The following is a 19,229-nucleotide window of genomic DNA, read 5'->3' as shown; positions in this document are numbered from 1 at the left end:
ACGTGTTGTACTTAACCTCAGCGCTGGACTTAGATGAAATATCAGACTGAAAAATAAAGTGCCAAATCACCAGCAACACACTTCAGTCAAACCCCCACAATGCAATCTAATTTGGACTTCAGCCTCATTCAGTCCTGAAGTGATTTAAGTCAGGCAGAGATATGGTTTAAATAGCTCATATCTCTACATTTACATGGGGATTTATCCCACTGGACACAGATAAGTAGAGTGTTGATGTCACTGTGATGTGAACCTGAGGGTGAAGTCCAGCTGCAACCGAGCAGGAAAGGCCGTGTAGGAGCATTTCAGTGAGCTCTCAGCAGTTGAAAGTACTGTTTGCATTCAGTCAGTCAGTAGTTTAATACAGCCGGAGTGTGGGAACAGATTTGGGTACAGACGGATCTATTGAAGGTAAGCACACTAGTATTACATTTTACCTTCTTTATTTCCTCTTTAGCACATTTTTGTAGATTTCGGGGTTATTTTTAAGTTCTAAACTTTTCAAGAAACTGATAGAACCCTGTCAACATCTAGACACAGCTGGTTTGAAAGCAGAGGAGCGTGAAGGATGAAGAGCTCAAGATACTGGCTGGCATCGCCTGCCCTGCTGCTGCTTCTCTGTGTGGCTGGAGTTAACATGGAGCATCTCCAAGCTGAGAACCTGAACCTCATTCCCCCAGATCAACATAACTTGGTCCTAAACACTGGAATGAAAGGTAACATAGACTTTCACTTTCAGTTTTAACCTTTTTTTTTGCTGAATATTTACATAAAGTATTTTAATTTCAGCTGTTTTATTTGTTCAGAGTCTTCACAGTGTTGGTAATGGTGCAGCCCTGCACAGGTCTTTGTGTGTTCAGATGCTAAATCATCTTTATTTTAGAATATTGTCATGGTTTCCTGGTTTTGTAATGAGGATCAAAGTCCAGGCAAAAATGCTTAGTGACTCATTAATGTGATTGGTACATTGATGAAGATAATTGTGCAGACAAACAGCTGTAATGGTTTGTTAGATGATCAATGTTTAACTATGATTACCTGGAGACTGACAGATAGTCTGCTGAAAAATTCCTGACATCACTCCCTTTCACAGTGTTGCTAAAGCTAAATATCTTCAAGTTGTAAACAGAGTAGTTTTCAAAGTAATTTACGCTATGCTACTGCGATACTCTTTGAAATGTGCAGCTAAAGCTAGCACCCAATTACTTAAGCTAAGCAAATACTTAAAAGAAAATACAAAATCTGGGAGTCTTCCAAAGATATCAGAACACTAGCAATGTATCAAAGATATACACTAGCAATTATCAAGCTTAAATATGACTGTATTGTAAATCATTTTGTTAAACTGTATAAATACAGAAACAAAGTGTTTACATTTTGATGATGGTGTGACCAGTTCAATCATGGTGAGGCAAAAAAAAGTGTTAAAGAATAGCCATTTAAAACATTTTTCTATGGATTTACCAAACCAATGTTATGATGTTATATGGTAAATCAATGTTATGTTAGCTAACAGATTTTTTATTATTTGTCTGTCAACTTTAGTGCTATTTCTAGTCTTTGTTAGCTAAACTAACTATCCACTTGCTGCATAGTATCCATTTTTTTAACTGTTTTTGCTTCAAATATCTGTACATTGGAAATGAGCACCAGATACTTGTGCTCTTATTAAAAGAATACGTTTAGAGAAAGACCTTTTACAACCAAATGACAAGAAATCCGACTTTCAATAAACTGCAATGACTGATCAGTTTATCTGCTCAACAGGGCTGCCCAGAGACTGCTATGAAATGCTAATGACTTCTTCAGGGAAGGCCAGAGATGGCGTGTACCTGATAAAACCAGGGAACTCTCCCATCGTGGCGTACTGTGCCATGCAGGAGGGGGGCTGGACTGTGGTGCAGCACATCACTGTCAACAGCAGCGTGAATTTCGATCAAACCTGGGCTGAGTACAAGCACGGTTTTGGGGTTTTGACTGGTGATCATTGGCTTGGGAATGAATATCTCCATCAGCTCACCCGTGGTCCTGGCCGTTACAAACTGGGAGTAAAACTAGTCGACCGAGATGCTATCACCAAGCTAGGGGAGTATGACCCTGTCTTGGTGGAGGATGAGTCATCGGCGTACAGGCTGAGGCTAGGTTTGTTCCAGGGCACAGCTGTAGATGCTCTGACTCTGGATACTGAGAACTACCTGCATGACAACCAGAAATTCACCACTAAAGACAGAGACAATGACAACTACTTCCAAAATTGCGCAAAGCTGGAGTTTCAGGGGGTCCCAGGAGGAGGTTGGTGGTATGACGCCTGTGCTGGCGCCAACCTCAATCGCAGGAATGTCATCTACTGGCAAAAGGACTGCAACAAGGAGCGACTGTGCAAGTATGCATGGCTAATGGTGAGACCCTCAGACACAGTAAAACTGGTTTACAGTGGAGACTGCAAGAAGGATGAGCTGTAAGGAAGGCATACTCACATACTCAGGATTTTTTTATGCTGCATGGTGCTGGGTGGAGGCTATCCAGAATGAAAGTGTAGTTATTTCTTAAGGTTTTCTTTGCACATGGACATTCATTCACAACATTTTATTCAGAAATGCATGGACATGATCACAGAATACTGAAAAAATAAAACAACAAAAAATGAATCACAAGCTCTGAAGACAGTATAAAAACGCAGAATGGTCTCAGCTCAAGCTTTGTTTTCATCTTGACAGTATTTTCAGCAAAGCATTTTCTTCATTCCCCAAATAACAAGTGCAGATTCCTTGTTTATCACAGTTACACAAATGTGCTTCATGACATTTTAGCTTATGACACATGTGAAACACATTTTGTATTTCATCTCCAATCCAATGCTTACAGAACATTTCACAAACAGCTTTTTTTTGCCACAGTACACAACAAGTTGTTCAGAAATACAATGAAAATATGATCATTGAGCCACAGAAATTCAGAGAAACAAATACTGTATTTTTAATGTGCACAGAAAACGAAAATATCCTGAGGATAAAGAATAATATACGCAGATTGTAATCAAAAATGTGTGCAACTTCCAATGTAAACAATGATATTGTTTTGCAAGTTTGCATGTTGTAACTGTAAAAAAGACCATCAAGTCTTTAGGTTTGTACTGTAGAGTTTGCACAGTAACCCTGCAGCGTTTAGTTTGGGGTTACTCATCAGTTTTTCTGTAAAATAATTTATGGGATTATTTCTTTTTTTTAGAGATTTTGCAGGACAGATTGTATAAAATGAAGAACATGTAATGTGAAAGACAATGAAGCTGGATCTATTTTAACTCCTCTGACAGATGACTTTGGCACACGTGAAAAGGCTTTAATTATCATCAAGTTACAATCTTGACCAAGCAAGAAGATTCAGACATCAGGACGATACTTATTAGCCCTTCAAAATAAAATAGCAATTCCAAAAAGTGCATTCTCAATACTAACACAATATCTACAATGTAAAACAGACCTGCACGTTTTATGACATTTTGAATGTAAGAGCATCAACTTGAATAACATCTGTATTTTTTTTTATATATTTTAAAACCAATATAGACTGGAGCAATTTTTTCATGATCTTTGGATATTAAAGTGTGCAGCTTGAATAAACAGTAAAGTACGATATGGAATAATCTGTGTTAGTTGATGGCATATCCTGCATTTTATCATCAATTTTTGGGAGATTTGTGAATTTTTTAATAATTAAGAGTTTATTTACAGTGTCACTAATTGCAGTGTAATGTAACAATGTGATATATTCTTCATTTTCCAAATTTTGAGCTGCATTTAGCACACATTACAGCCAACCTACTGATTTACAAGCAGCACTTTATGCTGTACCAGCCCCTTGATATAGTTTATTTTGCTTTGATATCACCTAAATATTACAAACAGGTAATTTACATCTCTGTCATACATCATCTGAAAAGATAGTTCATGTCAGTTTTGCGCTAACCACAGGGTTTTGTCCATACCAGTACAGCTTCTCCTCAATCCTTTTCTTCTTCCACTGGCAGAGTAAGAGCATGCGGAAGGTCTTTTGGAAAGTCTTGTTACAGAGAGCATAGCACATGGGGTTGACGGTGCTGTTGACGTAGCACAGCCAGTATCCCAGGTGCCAGAGCGAGACGGGGATGCAGTCTGAGCAGAAAGTGGAAATGAGCACCATAATGTTATACGGCGTCCAAGTCAAGATAAAAGCCAGCAAGATGGCGCTGAGAGTCTGAGCCGCCTTCCTCTCTTTGATCAGCACCATCCTCTTCCTCTTGGTGATCTGGTTCTTCAGCGAGCCATCTATGGGCTTCGACGTGGAGGAAGTGGATGGAACGCTCATGGACTCAGCCGAGGAGAAGGTTGACGAGGCCATTTTGGTGTCTCCGTTCTTGCTGTGGTGCTCCGCGTGAGTGTCTTTGACCACAGGCTTGAACTTGTAGGAGACGCCTTTGCCGCTCTTCTGAGAGTTGCTTTTTGGCGGCGTCTGGAAAAAGCTGTCCTCTTCGTAGCTGCTGAGCTGCTCACTCTCACTGCCCACACCGCTTTTGACGGTCTCACAGGCTTGGTTCCTGAAGGACGTCTGGAATGCACCTGGAGATACTGGCCTTTCCTCATCCTCAGAGGAGGCGTAACTGTTAAAGGTGGTCAGCTGACCAGCTTTGGACCACTCATCGTTGGTGGTAACTGTTGATTTTGCTGCATTACTCCTACTAGAGGAAGACCAAGAGGCTTGAGTCCTGTCTTGTGAAGTTGATCTTAATTTACAGCTAAAGCACGATCTGATAATGGTCTTTTGAGGCTGGGGAACCCCTTGGTCTGTTGTGAAATTAATCCCCTGCAGCTCGGCCAGATCTTTGGTCCTTTTCTCTGTCTCTTTATAGATCCGACAGTAGAGGATTGTCATGACTGATACGGGGATATAAAAGGCAGCGATTGCAGTCCCAAAGGTTATTACAGGCTCAGAGAAAAACTGGATCTGGCATTGCTTCTCAGGGACCGTCCTTTTTCCTACAAAGTACTGCCAGCAGAGAATAGGTGGGGCCCACAGAACAAGTGACACCAGCCAGGCCAGCCCGATCATGATCCCGGCTCGTTTGGGAGTCCGTTTGGCCCTGTAGGTCAGTGGTCTAGTGATGGAGAAATATCTGTCAAAACTGATCACCAGCAGGTTCATGACAGAGGCATTACTGGCTACATAGTCTAGTGCCAACCAGAGGTCACAGGCCAGGTTTCCTAAGGCCCAGTATCCCATCAGGATGTATGAGGTGTACAGGTTCATGGAGAAGACACCAATGATAAGGTCAGCAGCCGCCAGACTCAGCAGGTAGTAATTATTCACTGTCTTCAGCTGGCTGTTAACCTTAAAGGAGAGCATCACCAAGACGTTTCCCACAATGGTGATCAGGCTAACAATAGCTGACACAGTCGCTATGGTGATCACCTCCCAGAGACTGTGGGAGACGAGGTTGATATCCATGGTACTGGTGTTAACAGAGGAGTTCAACATGGTCTCTCCCTCCATGGTTTTCTTGTGTTTAGTAGCATGCAACCATGACAAAAGTGTCCAAGTTTGTCATTTTCCTGAAGTTATTCTGCAAAGAAAACAAGGAAAAAATGTTATTTTTCTACCTTTTAAAGAGTTCCATTCATCACCACAAGATGGCATAACACGGGCATACTGACCAACAAATGTTCACACTCGGCTGGTTGTCCTTTGCATGCTCTTATTTCCTTTTTTTCTCTTTTAACAAAAACGTAAAATCATTTTTTGTCACTCATCCCAAATGTACGATTTTACGGTTTTACTGAATGATAGTCTGTATGAATTTTATATTGAAAAGGTTGCTTCCACTTCCATACTTAGATGAAGTCATTTGGCTATTGTCCTTACGCTGTTCACTTAATCAAATCAAGCTCATGTGAGGCACCATATGGAGAGTTTTAGGCAATCTCTTCAAACATCTGTGATGCATTTAAAAAAAAAAAAACAGGTCATTACATTATTTTGTTTCCTGCCCTGAATTTGTGCTGCTACTTTAATATCGCATAATGTCTGTTCATATCTCACTAAGAAGGCCGTTTTCTGATTATGTGCCCGTTTGAGACAAAATCCTCTTAACAAACAAATGATTAGGACCATAATGATATCGTTAACTTCTGGTTAATGAAGCCTGATGACTTCAGTGCTGAGTGTAAGGACAGCGTGATTGATTGGAGATACTATGTGATGTTTCTGTGTTCAGTTCCTGCCGAGTGAATGCATCAAAGAGAGGAAGATCTCTCATGCAGCCTCGTCAATCTGTTAATCATGGCATCAACTCAGTGGGAGGGGAAGTCTTACCCAGCAAGCATAGGGGCAAAAACAAATTGGAAATACTATACACAAAGGTTGGAAGTCTTCCGCAAGGTCAACACAAACACAGAGAAGCTAATTCACAGTCACATCTGCTGGCGCCAATTGGCAATTCATATGACCTGCACGTTTTGGATGCAGGGACAAGATTGATTGCCTGGTGGATGAGTAAATTCATATAAATATCAATGACAGGTCATTATAGCTACTATATCATTATACAAAGCTATATCCCAGATATTGAAATGCAATCCCCATCCTCAAGTACACAGGTCAATATACATGTTTATGTATCCTGTTTTGATATGCTGCTTTTTATGGTTGCAGTCTCAAAGGTTATTTGTGCAATATTACAACATAAGTTTCCCAACTGCTAGCATTTATTCGATAAGAAGGGGTCAATATTGGAATAAAACTTGAATAGAGTCATAGAATCTAAATATGGTGGCTGAACATACTGTATTTAAGTTAAATTAACATGTGCAAAATTACAGAAACAGTCTGTGCCAAACTCTGAGGTAGGTGAAATAAAAAAAAATATGCTTTCAGTTTGAACTTGCTGACAAAAAGTGTTAGCAGTGTATTAAAAGGACAGTAATATAATCCAATAGGCACACTTCCTGCAAAATTCTCCTTTCTTTGCAGTCTAATTGATCACTGATGGAATCAGACTATTTCTAGTCTGCCTATACGCCCTTTTTCGAAATTGCACAAGTCATGTTTTTCCTAGAAAGGTCTGGACAGTTCTTTTACAACACAACTGATATGTTTTCAGGGCAAACAGGATTGATAAGAAATCTTGCTGACAGATAAGCACAACCCTACCTGGTGTTATTATCACTACATGTTGCAGCTCTGCCTGATTCTGCACTTCATTCATGTTGCAACACACTGTATTTTAGCACTTCTCCTGTGAAGAATGAGTCACTCCCTCTCTTGGTGCACATGTGCTGGTTCCAACTATATATAACTACCGTACATGCCCTGAACCAGCAGAGGGCAGCACATACCCTCCACACTGTCCTACACACACAACCTCTTCACAGATTGGAGCGGTGGTGTACACACACATTTTCATCTCTAAATTCTGCACCATCAAAAGTGACAGAGGGGCTTTCCATATCAACCTGGACCTATATGTTTCAAAATGAACTCATGGAGATTACTAACACATGATACTTTATCTTTCATGACCTACAAATCCATAACAGTGCCATGTGGTCTTTCCCTTGCCTCAAAGGTTTTTATTAAATGTATTGAAGCAGCATTAAATTCCCAGAGGTATAGCTATGTCCATTTGTGAACGGTTGGATGAGTAATTCTACTCTGTGGGGGAAACACGAACTTTTTACTTACTGTAGCTGATCATAAGGCGTGTCTATAAGACTAATGCACACTTTCAGTTGAGATAACAGTGTCAGTCAATTTAGAAACAACACTCTTCTCGCAGGAACAACCCCAGCCAACTTGGCATTACGCCTTTGGTATTTTCAGCAATGCCACTTGCTTAGTTTAACATAAGGGATCTTCTGTGCCAAGTCACAATCCAGGATCTGTGTCTGGTGTTCAATCTTCCAAGCTCCAAATGTTCAAACTTTCCAGAAACATTCCTTACTTTTATAAATGACTTCAGCAGCACTGGCATGAATCCACAATAGAGGAGACACTATTTGTTACTCTCTGTGTGGAGCATCAGCGAACTTTGAGGCTAATCATCTCCACAGAGAAAATCCCTCGCCCTGTGGAGATGAAGCAATTCAACCTTCAGGCTCTCCTCCACTGCTGGAAAATAGGTGTGGATGCTCTGGCACACAGCTTTTAGGTAGCTGGATGGGATATCAAACGGAGGTTACAAAAATGCATTTCTGGCTCCAGTGTAGCTTTATGATGTATTTTATTTAACGTATTCCTCATTCAAATGTGCAGAAAATTAAGTTTTCTTAAAAAGCTAAACCTGTATGCAGCTTAATTTTTCTCTTCATGCCCAAATTGCTGCATTTATTGATACATTCATCCAAAATTGCCTTACCTCATGTGGAATAATGTATTCTGCTGCTTTCTTACACATAAACTCCCTTGTGTGCTATGCAGAAATTCCCCTCTTATCTTCTCTTGTTATTGGAAAGCTCCCCATAAAGTGTATGGATGCAACTACTGCCAATAATGAAACACTTTGGATTAAATCAATCCCAACTCCGTTCTTGAGAAATGACTTCCTCTCTTATTGGCATTCGTCTGACAGTTCCAGGTTAGCAGGAGAGCCAGCAGCAGCCCGAGGCCCACACAAATAACATTCCAGCCACTGCAGGGGACCTCCTGCAGGACTTGGATTGCCATATCTTGTTATATGGCGACATTTCATATCACATCACTCAAATCCCTACACCATTACACTGTTAAGCTTGGGGGGGGGGGGTATGAATCTGTCCAAAGAAGTCCATGCCAATTTCTGGTGAGCAAAATTGTGCAGTTTGTCTCTTAAATCTTATTTGTAACCTGGGCATAAACCCTCACAATAAAGAAAAAGCATATAGGTCTTCTACCCTTCTTCCATCCAGAGGGAAAATTAATTAGCTAATTCAAAGACTGTGTATCATTTTGCTGGCTTTATGCCATGTTGATAACACATTAGCTGGTATATAAAGCAGTTGTGACATTAGTGGAGGTAGCATACTTAAGTTGTTAACCATGCCTTCTGACTAGAAGAAACTATTAGAGTATGTCAAAGTAAGTAAACCTGCTGCTAGCTTGCCCAAATCTTTGGCAGAATAACAACATGCACTGGATATCTAAAGCCAACCAGCCTTCAGCTCTATGAAAGAAAATACACTCTTGGCATTTTAACATCAGCCACCATGGTTATATTGAAAAACACCTATCAAGCTAGGAGACACTGAGAAATTGTTACTTGCTGTATAATGCAAACATGCTAACATGGAAAACTACTGGATTTTCAATCACTGAAACAACTTCTATGTCCAATATTTGCATTGAAATCCCTTAAAGGAACTAACAACACGAACAAGACTACATTAGCTGTGTTTACAGAATGAAGCTGTTATTAGCAGCAGCATCTGTCACTCAAAGTGGCCATGCCCCCAATTATAAAAAAAAATTCAATGCTCTTTATCTTTAAAAAAAAAAGAAGAAGAGTGAGATCCTTTTAAAATTCCATCTCCTGTACAGAAAAAATAGCTAAGAAAACCAAAGGTCCTTATGTACTGGGCTACAAATACATGTGGTTAAATCTGCTGTAAGTTGGACCTGTTAATATTGGGTCCAATGGGGATTGTCTATGTTTTGGGGCCAGCCTCAAGTGACCATCAGAGGAACTGCAGCTTGTTTTCAATTCCACATAGGCTTCTTATCTCAGCCCCGGAAGTTGCCATTTGGCTCAAATGGAAAACATTAGCATGTTAGGCATTTAAACACATATGTGCCCAAGAATAGCCAAGGTGTTGAATTGCTTAACCAGGCAAGTCTTGTGTTGTCTCACATTCTGTGTCAGTGTGTTTATTGTTAATCAGTAAGTGTTTACAAAAGCTAGGCTACTAACATGCTAATGGCAAATGTTTATCATGCTTAACATTAGGCAGTATTACTATAAGGATTACAGGTTAATTACGTTAGCATGTAGCTGAAGCAGTGCTGTGCCTTAAAATAGCCTCAAAAATCACAGCTACAGGTTCTTAGTGTTATTCAAAGCATATTTCCAAACTGATTATGCTTTTAATTGCATGGTAGACAGACTTGACCCTCTTATTATCCTAGGGGTTAATTGGACCCCATTCAATGTTTAACATCTCTCAATGAATGACTAACATCATTTTTTTTGGCTTCATGTGTTTTCCTAATGTAATGGGGACAACTGGGAAAACATAAAATTAAAATGTCGATATGTTCCAATTTCCTGAAAAAAAATGTTTCGCATTGGTGTTCCTTGGGGTCAATTTGACCCCAGGCTGTTTTAGCTGTATAAAACATAAGAAATATCAACATTATACACACATTTGTTTTGGTTGTTTTGGATGATATTGAGGTCACTATAACCAAGGACACTTCTGCATGTGACTGCAGGAGCTGGGATCGAACTTCCAACCTGTAGATTGAGATATAATATTATAATATCAGCCACTATGTCTCTAAAGACATTCCATGATGTGTCCTGTGTCATACGTTTTGATAACATAGAAACAAGGCAGGGGATCGATGAGAGCATGAGAGGCTTGCAGCAGTTTGATGTTCTGTTTTACAAATAAAGTCCTTCTAAATGCTTTAAATTGTGTTTATGCTTAAAATATATTTTATTTAAAGGGCTATTTAGGTAGTCAACAAAGACATATAAACCATGGTAACAATCAGTTTCTGGAGGTTTAAATTGCTGGGGTCAAATTGATCTCAAGGATAAATTATGTTATTAAATTTGAGGGTAACAGGAGGGTTAGAGCCAGTGTTTTGGGAATCAACAAAATACACAAGACAGAATAAAGAGTGTTTTGAGTTTTGTGTTATTTTCAGAATAAAAAGTGGATTACCAAACTGATGATTATCCTTGCCAAAAATAATATTAACTACTGATGACATTAAACATGTTGGAGGAATGAATGATTCCTGACTCACCAATGAATGCTATGCTGCTGGGCACACGCAAATACACAGAGTATGAACTCATTCTACCTCTTGACCTCAACCGGTGGAGCAAGTCAAGCCAGCTAATAGCTTCTAAATCGAAGCAGGAAGTGTTCTAATGGTACACTCAGAACTTAGAGTGTGGGGTAAACACGGGCGCTGCGCCGCTATAAATAGTGGATATGGTCCAGGGTGGCCTCTGTTTTTGGACTTTTTACGGAAGTAGTTTGGTATCAAATGTGACGCACACTGGGGAAGAGCTAAGTGATGCTGTCTGGCCCTGGGAGATGGAATTAAAGATGCTTGTGGAATACCTAGTCTGCCTGTATTTATAACCTACTAAACAGTGTGTAAGAATGAATACAAGATCCAAAGAGCGGTGCAAAGACGTCCTACTTTCACTTTCATCAAGAAAATGAAAAACACCCTTAACATGCTATCATCCAAAAAGTAACTCCCTCCTGAATGATTGTTTTGGTTCTCTGTCTAAGTATTGGTTATTGATCCAGTGATTAACTATGCCATGGGCATGCAAGGACAGACTTGGATGTTATCCATCCGAGTGAAGAGGCAGACATGTTGCAGGGTGGCTTCCTTCAGGTCCTCTGGCTCCTGGCCATCAGAGCTCCTGTGCAGTAGCTCCACACACTGATACACTGGGCCCCACCAGGCCTCCTAGTCATACGTAACCTTTTTCTCCACTCTCCTTTGGTTGCAGCACATCTGCTTTGCACAGCAGAAATGTGAAAGCAAATCGTGCAAATGTGTATATGTGTGTGCGTGTGTGTGTGTGCGTGTGTGTGTGTGTGTGTGTGTGTGTGTGTGTGGCATTTGTGGAAGAAAAAGAGAGAAGATGAGAGAGTCCAACAGAAGTAGTAGAAGAAGAAGAAGAAGAGAGCAAAAGAGAGGCGTGTTAAAGCAAAGGCGCAAAGGACACGGTGTGTGTGTGTGTGTAGGTGTGTGTGTGTGTGTGTGTCTGTGTGGGATGAGTATGTATGATGTGCAAATCAGCCCAGAGCTTTTTGGCACAAGGGTTCGAGCGTCCTATCAGACCACTGACCCATGGTTCAGATTCTTGCATATGTGACAATCTGAAGCAGGACCTAAGAAGTGCTGGCACCAGTCTGTTTGAGGAGAAATAAAGGGGATTATAAATGTTTGAGTGTATGACCTCAATCTGAAACATGCAATCTAAAATACATTTTTGTGTGTCTTATGTCGGTGGCCTTTGCTGGAATATGACCAAAACAAACAAAAAAGCATGTACAACGCTTTTGGTTCATCCTAGTTTTGACTCTTCTGTATTTTGACTGGAAATCTCTTTTTCAATAGGAGTTGACAAATTTGACCATTAGAAGAATATAATGATCTTTATTGAATGATCGCCCCAGTGGTTTCACGGTTTTTGAAGAGATAAAAACGATAATGCTTCAAGCCTCCAGGAGTTCTTTTTTATGTGCAACATTTCATTAAAATCCCATCATTTGGATAATGACACTGCCTCAGACTCATCTGTGTTCTTGTGTGAAGAGTTTTCAAGCTTGTGGTAGTTTGTCTGATGTTTAACGTCCCCTTTTTACTCCCTGCTGTTATTACATAATGCCCACAAAAGTTTGCATAAAAACAAATTAATGGTTTAACACATTTGGATGTGGGTGGTAATCAGTTTGTTCATTTATGTAACATATATCATGCTGGTATGTAGGATTAGAGCAAAAAAAGAAGGTCTAATGCCAAAGTATATCCCTGCATACATCTCACACAAACCATAGAAATGTCAGAAAATACAATTAAAACTAGAATTGCTGCAAAAAAAAACAGTCAATAATCTGGTCCTGATTTCTTTTCCATGTTGTGGGAAATGTACTGCCTGGGCTTTTATGAGCACCAGCACCTTTCCACAATTGTTGTCACACCTCACAAGATCTGTGGGGACTGGGTGGACTCGTTAAAATCACGGTTCACTGCTTAATCCTTCCTCGTTTTGTCATTTCCACTTAATCAAAGGGAGGAGGGAAAGGAGGCTGAGAGCCTGTGCGCCGGAGGTTTTGAAACAAATTATTTATTTTTTCTCTCTTTTTGGAGGATAAGAGAAAATAGAATAATTCATCATTTTAGGTCCATACTGTTAGCGTTTTAGGATACAGCTTTGATTTTTGGATACTTTTTATCAGAGACAAGTCTAAACGGAGATTAAGGGGAGACAAGGAGTGGAAAACTAGGACTGAGATTTAGAACTGTCCACCACTTACAGGCTAAAAGCACTCATGGAAATACCTAGAAGATGGATGAAAAATTCACAACAGCTATGATTTTTAAATGTCGAATCACCAGAAAAAGAGTTTCAAATGTATGCTCAACATTGTCAAGAGGCACACTTAAACACCTCTCTGCCAATCTATGAAATAATACCTATAGGCTTAAAAATAAAGCAGTAGCGTGACCCAATAAATACTTGTCAAATGTAATGTATGGCAATTTCCCCCTCACCAAGACTTCTGAGAACACATGCGTGCACATGAATCTCTGTGGGAGAACCTCCTCCGTTGCATTCATTAAGGTAAAAGGCTACATTAAAAATACATGCAGAGACCTCTCAGACATGCACTTGTGCACACATGATGCTATTTCCCCTTAAATCCAGGTCACGCCTATCTGCATCAATCAAAAAAGGCTTGTTCAATCACTTTTGATTCTTTAAAGACTGTGAGACAAGTCACTGATGTAAAAGGGAATACATACTCACAGTTGACTTTCACTGGATCTCTTATTCTTCTGTTAAAGTGCACACTGTGTCTCCAGGAGGGAACAAAGTTCATAGTTAATCCCTTTGTTTTGCCTTCAGGTCAAGTGTGGCACTGAGGAGCAGGATTGCAGCCCAGTCACAGGGGGGATTGAGGTGGATGAGAAATCCTGTTGACTTGACCCTCGCATGCCAGAGGGGAGCACAGAGGCAGAGGAGGAACAGGATGGAGAAAAGAAGAAGAAGAAGCAGGCGGCTTTGGTCATCCCTAAAGGCAGCATCACGTTCCCCTCATCATCCAACGCAGCCTTCGTGTGTCCACATGACTAAAGTATCCTCAAGTTGCAAGAGCATCCTTCCTCAGTCATTCGTAAATTAGTGGAAAGAGGAGGAAAAGGCAGAGAAGAGATAACTTTTCCTCCCAGTCCGAGCTGGAGCCGAATGAACTGTGCTGCCTCTCAGTTAAGTTGAAACAGAGTGAGTCTGAGTGAAGTCACTGCCACACTGCTGTTGCTGCTGCTGCTGCTGCTGCTGCTGCTGCATCGACTCTGGCTGGCAGACACAGATGTAGCTGACGCGAGCTTGCTGAGAGGAGAAATTCCCATAGGGCTGAATGGTTCATCATGTTTCGGGACAGTGAGCATGCAGCTCAGACCTCAGAGTGTGGGAGGGAGGAAGAAGTAAGGAGGACGGCGGGAAGGAGGGAGGGAGGGGGGAGTAGAGGAGGTGGCCAGGGGGTTGCTTCAAGGGATTCATTTTTGGAGGGTGTGGGGACAGGAGGGAGGGTGGTGTAAATCCTGCTTTTTTATGTGTTAGATAAACTATTAATTGCCTCCTTTTGTGCCCGCTTTACCCAAAAGCAATAAGAGACATTGACTGGGGTTATCAGCCCTCCAGGCTCTCTCTGTGTTTGATCTGCATTGAAGCTGAAGCAGTGTGGTTATCAGGAAACTCATCTGAAAACATAAAACACCATCCCTGCCTTTATGCTCACATGGCAGAGCGCTGACATGGCTGGGACAGATAAGCAGACTTCTAAAGTGACAGATGTTTTTTCATTCAGACCTTTGTGTGTGTGTGTGTGTGAGAGAGTGTGTGTGTGTGAGTGTGTGTAGATGCGTGTCATTGTGCTGATTGGGGAATTATTCTTTGGGCATTAGGCAACTGTCCTGGATGGGTGTAAAGACCTTATATGTTTTAATCCAGATGATGAGCTGCTGATCTGTTCCATGAGCTTCCATCAAATCACCAAAGAGATAGACTAATAAATCCAGCTGCTGCTCCTATATGTTACTCTAAACTGCAGCATATACCGTAGGTATTTTTCATCAATTCATGTATGGAAGTGGCTCATATTCACAAGGTCATAGAGAAGAAATGGCTGTTTGTCCAGCATCCATCTATTGAATCGGGATTATCAAATTACCCTCACTCTCTAAGCTCTGGATAAACGGTGAGGCTTTGATATTGTTTAGTCTCACAAAATGGGTTCCAACGCAAGGGTCAGGACAGAGAGCATGGAATAATCTGAAATGAGTAACAAGTGGGGAAATAGCTTTGTGTATTATTTGTATTTTCTTCCAAACTTTAGATTTTTTTTGTTGTGAGTTAATTGATCCTTCTTCATTGACAGGAGTCTTCTCATGATTCACCTAAACTGATCTAAACTGCTAAAAAGCTTGTGTCTAAATACAATATAGATCAGATGAGGTGTAGACGTTACGTTCCTTTGAAGGTTAATAAATAACAAGGTTAGGAATTTGTTGAACCTAAATCTATTTTCTTGCAGCATTGCATCACAGTGGAAAAGTATGATCTGCCTCCCATACTACTCTTGGAGTTCCTTGGTACCACAGGAAGCCAAATTATTGAGCATAATAAGGTAGTGATGTGTATTTTTTATTTTTTTTGCATGTGTCAACAGATCATTTTATATATACAGGAACCTTGAAATGATTCATCTAAAGCCATTTGAAGTACTTAAAATGCTTGTGTCCAAATACAATGTAGAGCAGGCAAGCTGGGGCCTAGGACACATTTAAATGTGGCTTTACTTTGAAGGTTGATAATAAATAATAAAAAGGTTAGGGGTTTGTTATGTATTTTCCCACCCCACCTTGCATTTTCCTGCAACCCTGCATCACAATATGTCGGTAAAAAAGTAAGTGACTTGTATTTTGATTACCTTCTAGAGTGTGCCTCCCATACTACCCTTGAAGATATTTTGGTAAAATAAGCAAGCATGTATTCTTCAAGCCAAATGATCTGATGGGGTAGGGTCAATTTATAAAAAAAAATGTATGTTCCCTTCTTTTTCTTGTGAATTAATTGATGATTTTATATATTTTTAGGAGTCAATGATTCAAGTATCAACAGTAAACACACACACAGCTGGCAAGCTTTGACAAAGGATCCATGTTCAGTATTATTTTGCCCTATAGGTAACAAGGCAAAAAGTTTGGGAATGTATTAAGGTCAAGTGTATTTACTTAAAAACTACCTGCGATACCTTAAGTATTAATGCAAATTATATACATTTTGTTAACTTTCTAGATTGAAAGCTCTGCCTCCCATACTTCTTTTGAATATTTTAGGTACACAAGCATGTCTGCACTCTGAGATGTGTATTTAAGCTTCATGATTTTTCTTTAATATGATGATGCCTGACCATTAAGACATTTGTAGGTGAGAATAATGTCAAATTATATTCTAAATGTCATAGAAAGCCAGTGCAGAGTACCTAATATGGGAGGAGCATGACCTCTTTTCCCCATTTTTGTCAAAGCACATACAGCAGCATTTTTGACCAGCTGGGGTGAGATAAAAATAAAAACCCACAGAACATGATAATCTGGATTTGCAGTGGTAATAAGATCCAGTTGTTCAGAGGACCTATGTGTTGACCTACAAGGCATAGAGAGCTGCACTCTGCCCTGTGCAGCAGATGAAGCTTGTTAGTGTCACTCCCTCCTATACCTCATTCTGACATTTGTCATAATGCAGCTCTCCCGCTGAAATGATTTTGCTACCAGGTCAGACCTGTATGTCAATGATTTGATTGATGCGTTTCATGAAAATCCTGCCACGACTGTTCTACGGAGCGCTGTATATCCCCTCACAGCCTGACAGTCTAATCTAATGCTGATTTCTAGGCAGCAGGCCAGAGGACAGACACCTGGCTCATCATTACCGCTGATTTGCTGACCAACACAAAGTTTAGAACACTGTCATATTTTTCATATGAAAGACCCACACAGCAACACACAAACACACACAGGCATTCACACCAATGTGCTCTGCCTTACAAGCTTGTTCATATCATATTTGAACAACATGCCTTATTGATTAAAATACAAAAAGTCTATCGCAAAAAGTCTATCGCAAAAAGTGACAAGCTAATGCATTATTAAATTTGTAATTAAATGTGCAGATGAAAGCTCTTGATACAACTGAAAGAAGGTGAATGACCTTTAACCCTGAGGCCAAAAAATAATGGTAAACCAATAAACCTTAACAAACCTACTAAGCCATGTCCTTTTTTCAGATATCTCTGATTTGAGATCTTCCTCCTCAAGAACAAAACACACTCACGATACATCTAATAATAGCAAATGAGAGCAGATGTCAGGGAAAAACTGAGGCGTCCTCGTCTCTACTCATCTGAATCCTAAAGGCGTGACAGTTTTTCCACAGGTCACTGTCTGATCGCTGCACGCCACTGAGAGAGACAAGATGGGGGAGGACATCAACGCAGCCAGATATGGATTGTCCACAGTCACCAGGGGTTTGCTTATCTTCTGACCCAATTGTGCACCAATATGCTGAGGGAAAAAAAGGCTTCTAAATGACGCAATTCTAGTATATTTTTCTTTATCCCTTTATCTCTCTATACTCGATCTGAAAGCTTTTTTTTTCTTTTTTTTTACACTTCCTGGTAAATGACCTTGATTCAGATAACTGTTTCTTGATTTGATAGTAACCAAATTAGAGATAAGTCCTAATTACTTTTAACGATAAATATCCAGCAGTATAACCCTGCTGACACGATCAATGGCTCACTTTAGAGCCCCTTTAATCTAGTTGATCCCCGGCGTGCGTGTCTCTCCACGCTGGCTGAAATAATCGACTCCTTTGATGTCTTTTGATGTGCAACAAATGTTTGTCTGCTGTTATGTCGGCCCTGTTCTTTTTTTTTTTATCTCTCCCTCTGGCCCCGAGCAACAACTCCTGTTTGACATAATGATTTGCCAATACCTTGAACTGTTGCGGTGGATTTACAAGTCCCCCCTGCTGTGGAGCTTGCTTTTATCGCTGTATAGAAAAGGCTGGTTTGTTCGGTGCTCTTAGATGCTGAGATACACAGCGTTTTTTTTATGTCTCAAGCAATTTGCTGTTAAAAATCTTTTGATGACTGTTTGGTTGAAAGGTACACACTATATGATCAAAGCTATACTGAACAGAAGCTATATTTAGAGTCATTCATACTTAAGTGCTCTCTGAAATTAGAGTCTAGCTATAGAATCCAGGTCAACGACCAAGAGTTAATGAGTGAGCAACCAGCTTTGTTGTGTACCAATGAGCTAAGGCTAGGTGGCACATGAGCCATCCCTCTCTTCAATGCAACTTTAATGCTGCCCTGACAGAGCAGATTAGGTGCCAGGCTGCTCTGATTGAGCTGTTATTGTGGACCTGTGGTTTGCACTCCTTTAGGGATATCCAACACCGACTCATCACACAAGCCTGCGTCAACAACCGTGACCTTGTCTGGATGTGAGCCTGAGCTAACCTGCGCACGTGTGAGTGTGCAAGTACCTGTGTGAACAGGTTTATAAATAAAAGGTTGCGCTATATTGGTAAGCTGCAGACAACACCCTATGACTGTAATGTATACGTAGATAGCACATTACGGCAAGTGTCAAATGCCAATTTAGAAAACAGCTGTTACTTTTTTTTTTTACCTCTTTTTACAAACTATCACATTAAAGCCTCTCTTGTGCCCCAAACTGTCAAAAACGTTGCTTTTATGGCCCTTTACTGAGATTCATGTAACAATGCTCTGCAACATATGCCATGTGATGCTATATTTTGACCTTAAAAAAAACAGTGCTGTAGTTAGGTACAACAACAAATGTTAAATTGACTGTACTTTAAATGGTTCCTCTGGCCTTGTGACCACTCAAAGCACTTTTACATTAAATGTAAGATTCACTCATTCACACCACATTCAGAAACTGATGGCAGGAGCTGCTATGTGAAGCGTTAATCAGTATTAATCCCACTCACAGCCACTGGGGGCAGTTCGGGAAGAAGCGTCTTGCCCAATTCAGCATCGGACCTGGGATCAAATCCTCAACCTTCTGATTGAGAGATACCTGTCTAACTGAGTTACAACTGCCCTTGCTTTAAGCTAAAAAAAATCTGTTATATTTCAGCATTTTACTGTGTTGTTTTTTAGCCAGTTAACAATCTGTTCTTCACAGCCTTATCTGTAAGCTTCTGT

The 19,229-nt window shown here is 40.3% G+C and overlaps 2 protein-coding genes across 3 annotated transcripts; one reads left to right on the top strand and one right to left on the bottom strand.

Annotated features, from left to right (window-relative positions):
* Positions 1 to 328: 328 nt before the first annotated feature.
* On the top strand, positions 329 to 3,625 carry zgc:194887 (uncharacterized protein LOC571819 homolog). The gene is made up of 3 exons (XM_034674487.1): positions 329 to 411; positions 535 to 716; positions 1,768 to 3,625. The coding sequence occupies exons 2-3, from the start codon at positions 569 to 571 to the stop codon at positions 2,460 to 2,462; spliced, it is 843 nt and encodes a 280-aa protein (XP_034530378.1). The 5' UTR covers positions 329 to 411; positions 535 to 568; the 3' UTR covers positions 2,463 to 3,625.
* On the bottom strand, positions 2,574 to 14,392 carry chrm5a (cholinergic receptor, muscarinic 5a). Of its 2 annotated transcripts, none has more exons than XM_034674485.1 (2): positions 13,733 to 14,392; positions 2,574 to 5,596 (listed from the first exon to the last, which is right to left on the bottom strand). In XM_034674485.1, exon 2 carries the CDS (start codon positions 5,524 to 5,526, stop codon positions 3,946 to 3,948), a length of 1,581 nt encoding a protein of 526 aa, XP_034530376.1. In that variant the 5' UTR covers positions 5,527 to 5,596; positions 13,733 to 14,392; the 3' UTR covers positions 2,574 to 3,945. The 2 variants fall into 2 exon arrangements, with proteins under 2 accessions (XP_034530376.1, XP_034530377.1); XM_034674486.1 differs by lacking the exon at positions 13,733 to 14,392 and adding an exon at positions 7,183 to 7,257 and having other exon boundaries at positions 2,605 to 5,596.
* Positions 14,393 to 19,229: the final 4,837 nt, after the last annotated feature.

This window comes from Notolabrus celidotus, chromosome 22 (assembly GCF_009762535.1).
Source record: "Notolabrus celidotus isolate fNotCel1 chromosome 22, fNotCel1.pri, whole genome shotgun sequence".
Lineage (NCBI taxonomy): Eukaryota > Metazoa > Chordata > Actinopteri > Labriformes > Labridae > Notolabrus > Notolabrus celidotus.
Note: the sequence above shows the minus strand (reverse complement) of the source record. Positions and strands in the feature narration are given on the sequence as shown.

What these genes read in the sequence shown, in the direction of transcription:
- chrm5a (XM_034674485.1), bottom strand. Translation starts at nt 5,526, where the DNA reads ATGGAGGGAGAGACCATGTTGAACTCCTCTGTTAACACCAGTACCATG.
- zgc:194887 (XM_034674487.1), top strand. Translation starts at nt 569, where the DNA reads ATGAAGAGCTCAAGATACTGGCTGGCATCGCCTGCCCTGCTGCTGCTT. An exon ending in CCTAAACACTGGAATGAAAG is followed by an intron (nt 717 to 1,767) that starts GTAACATAGACT and finishes TCTGCTCAACAG; the next exon opens with GGCTGCCCAGAGACTGCTAT.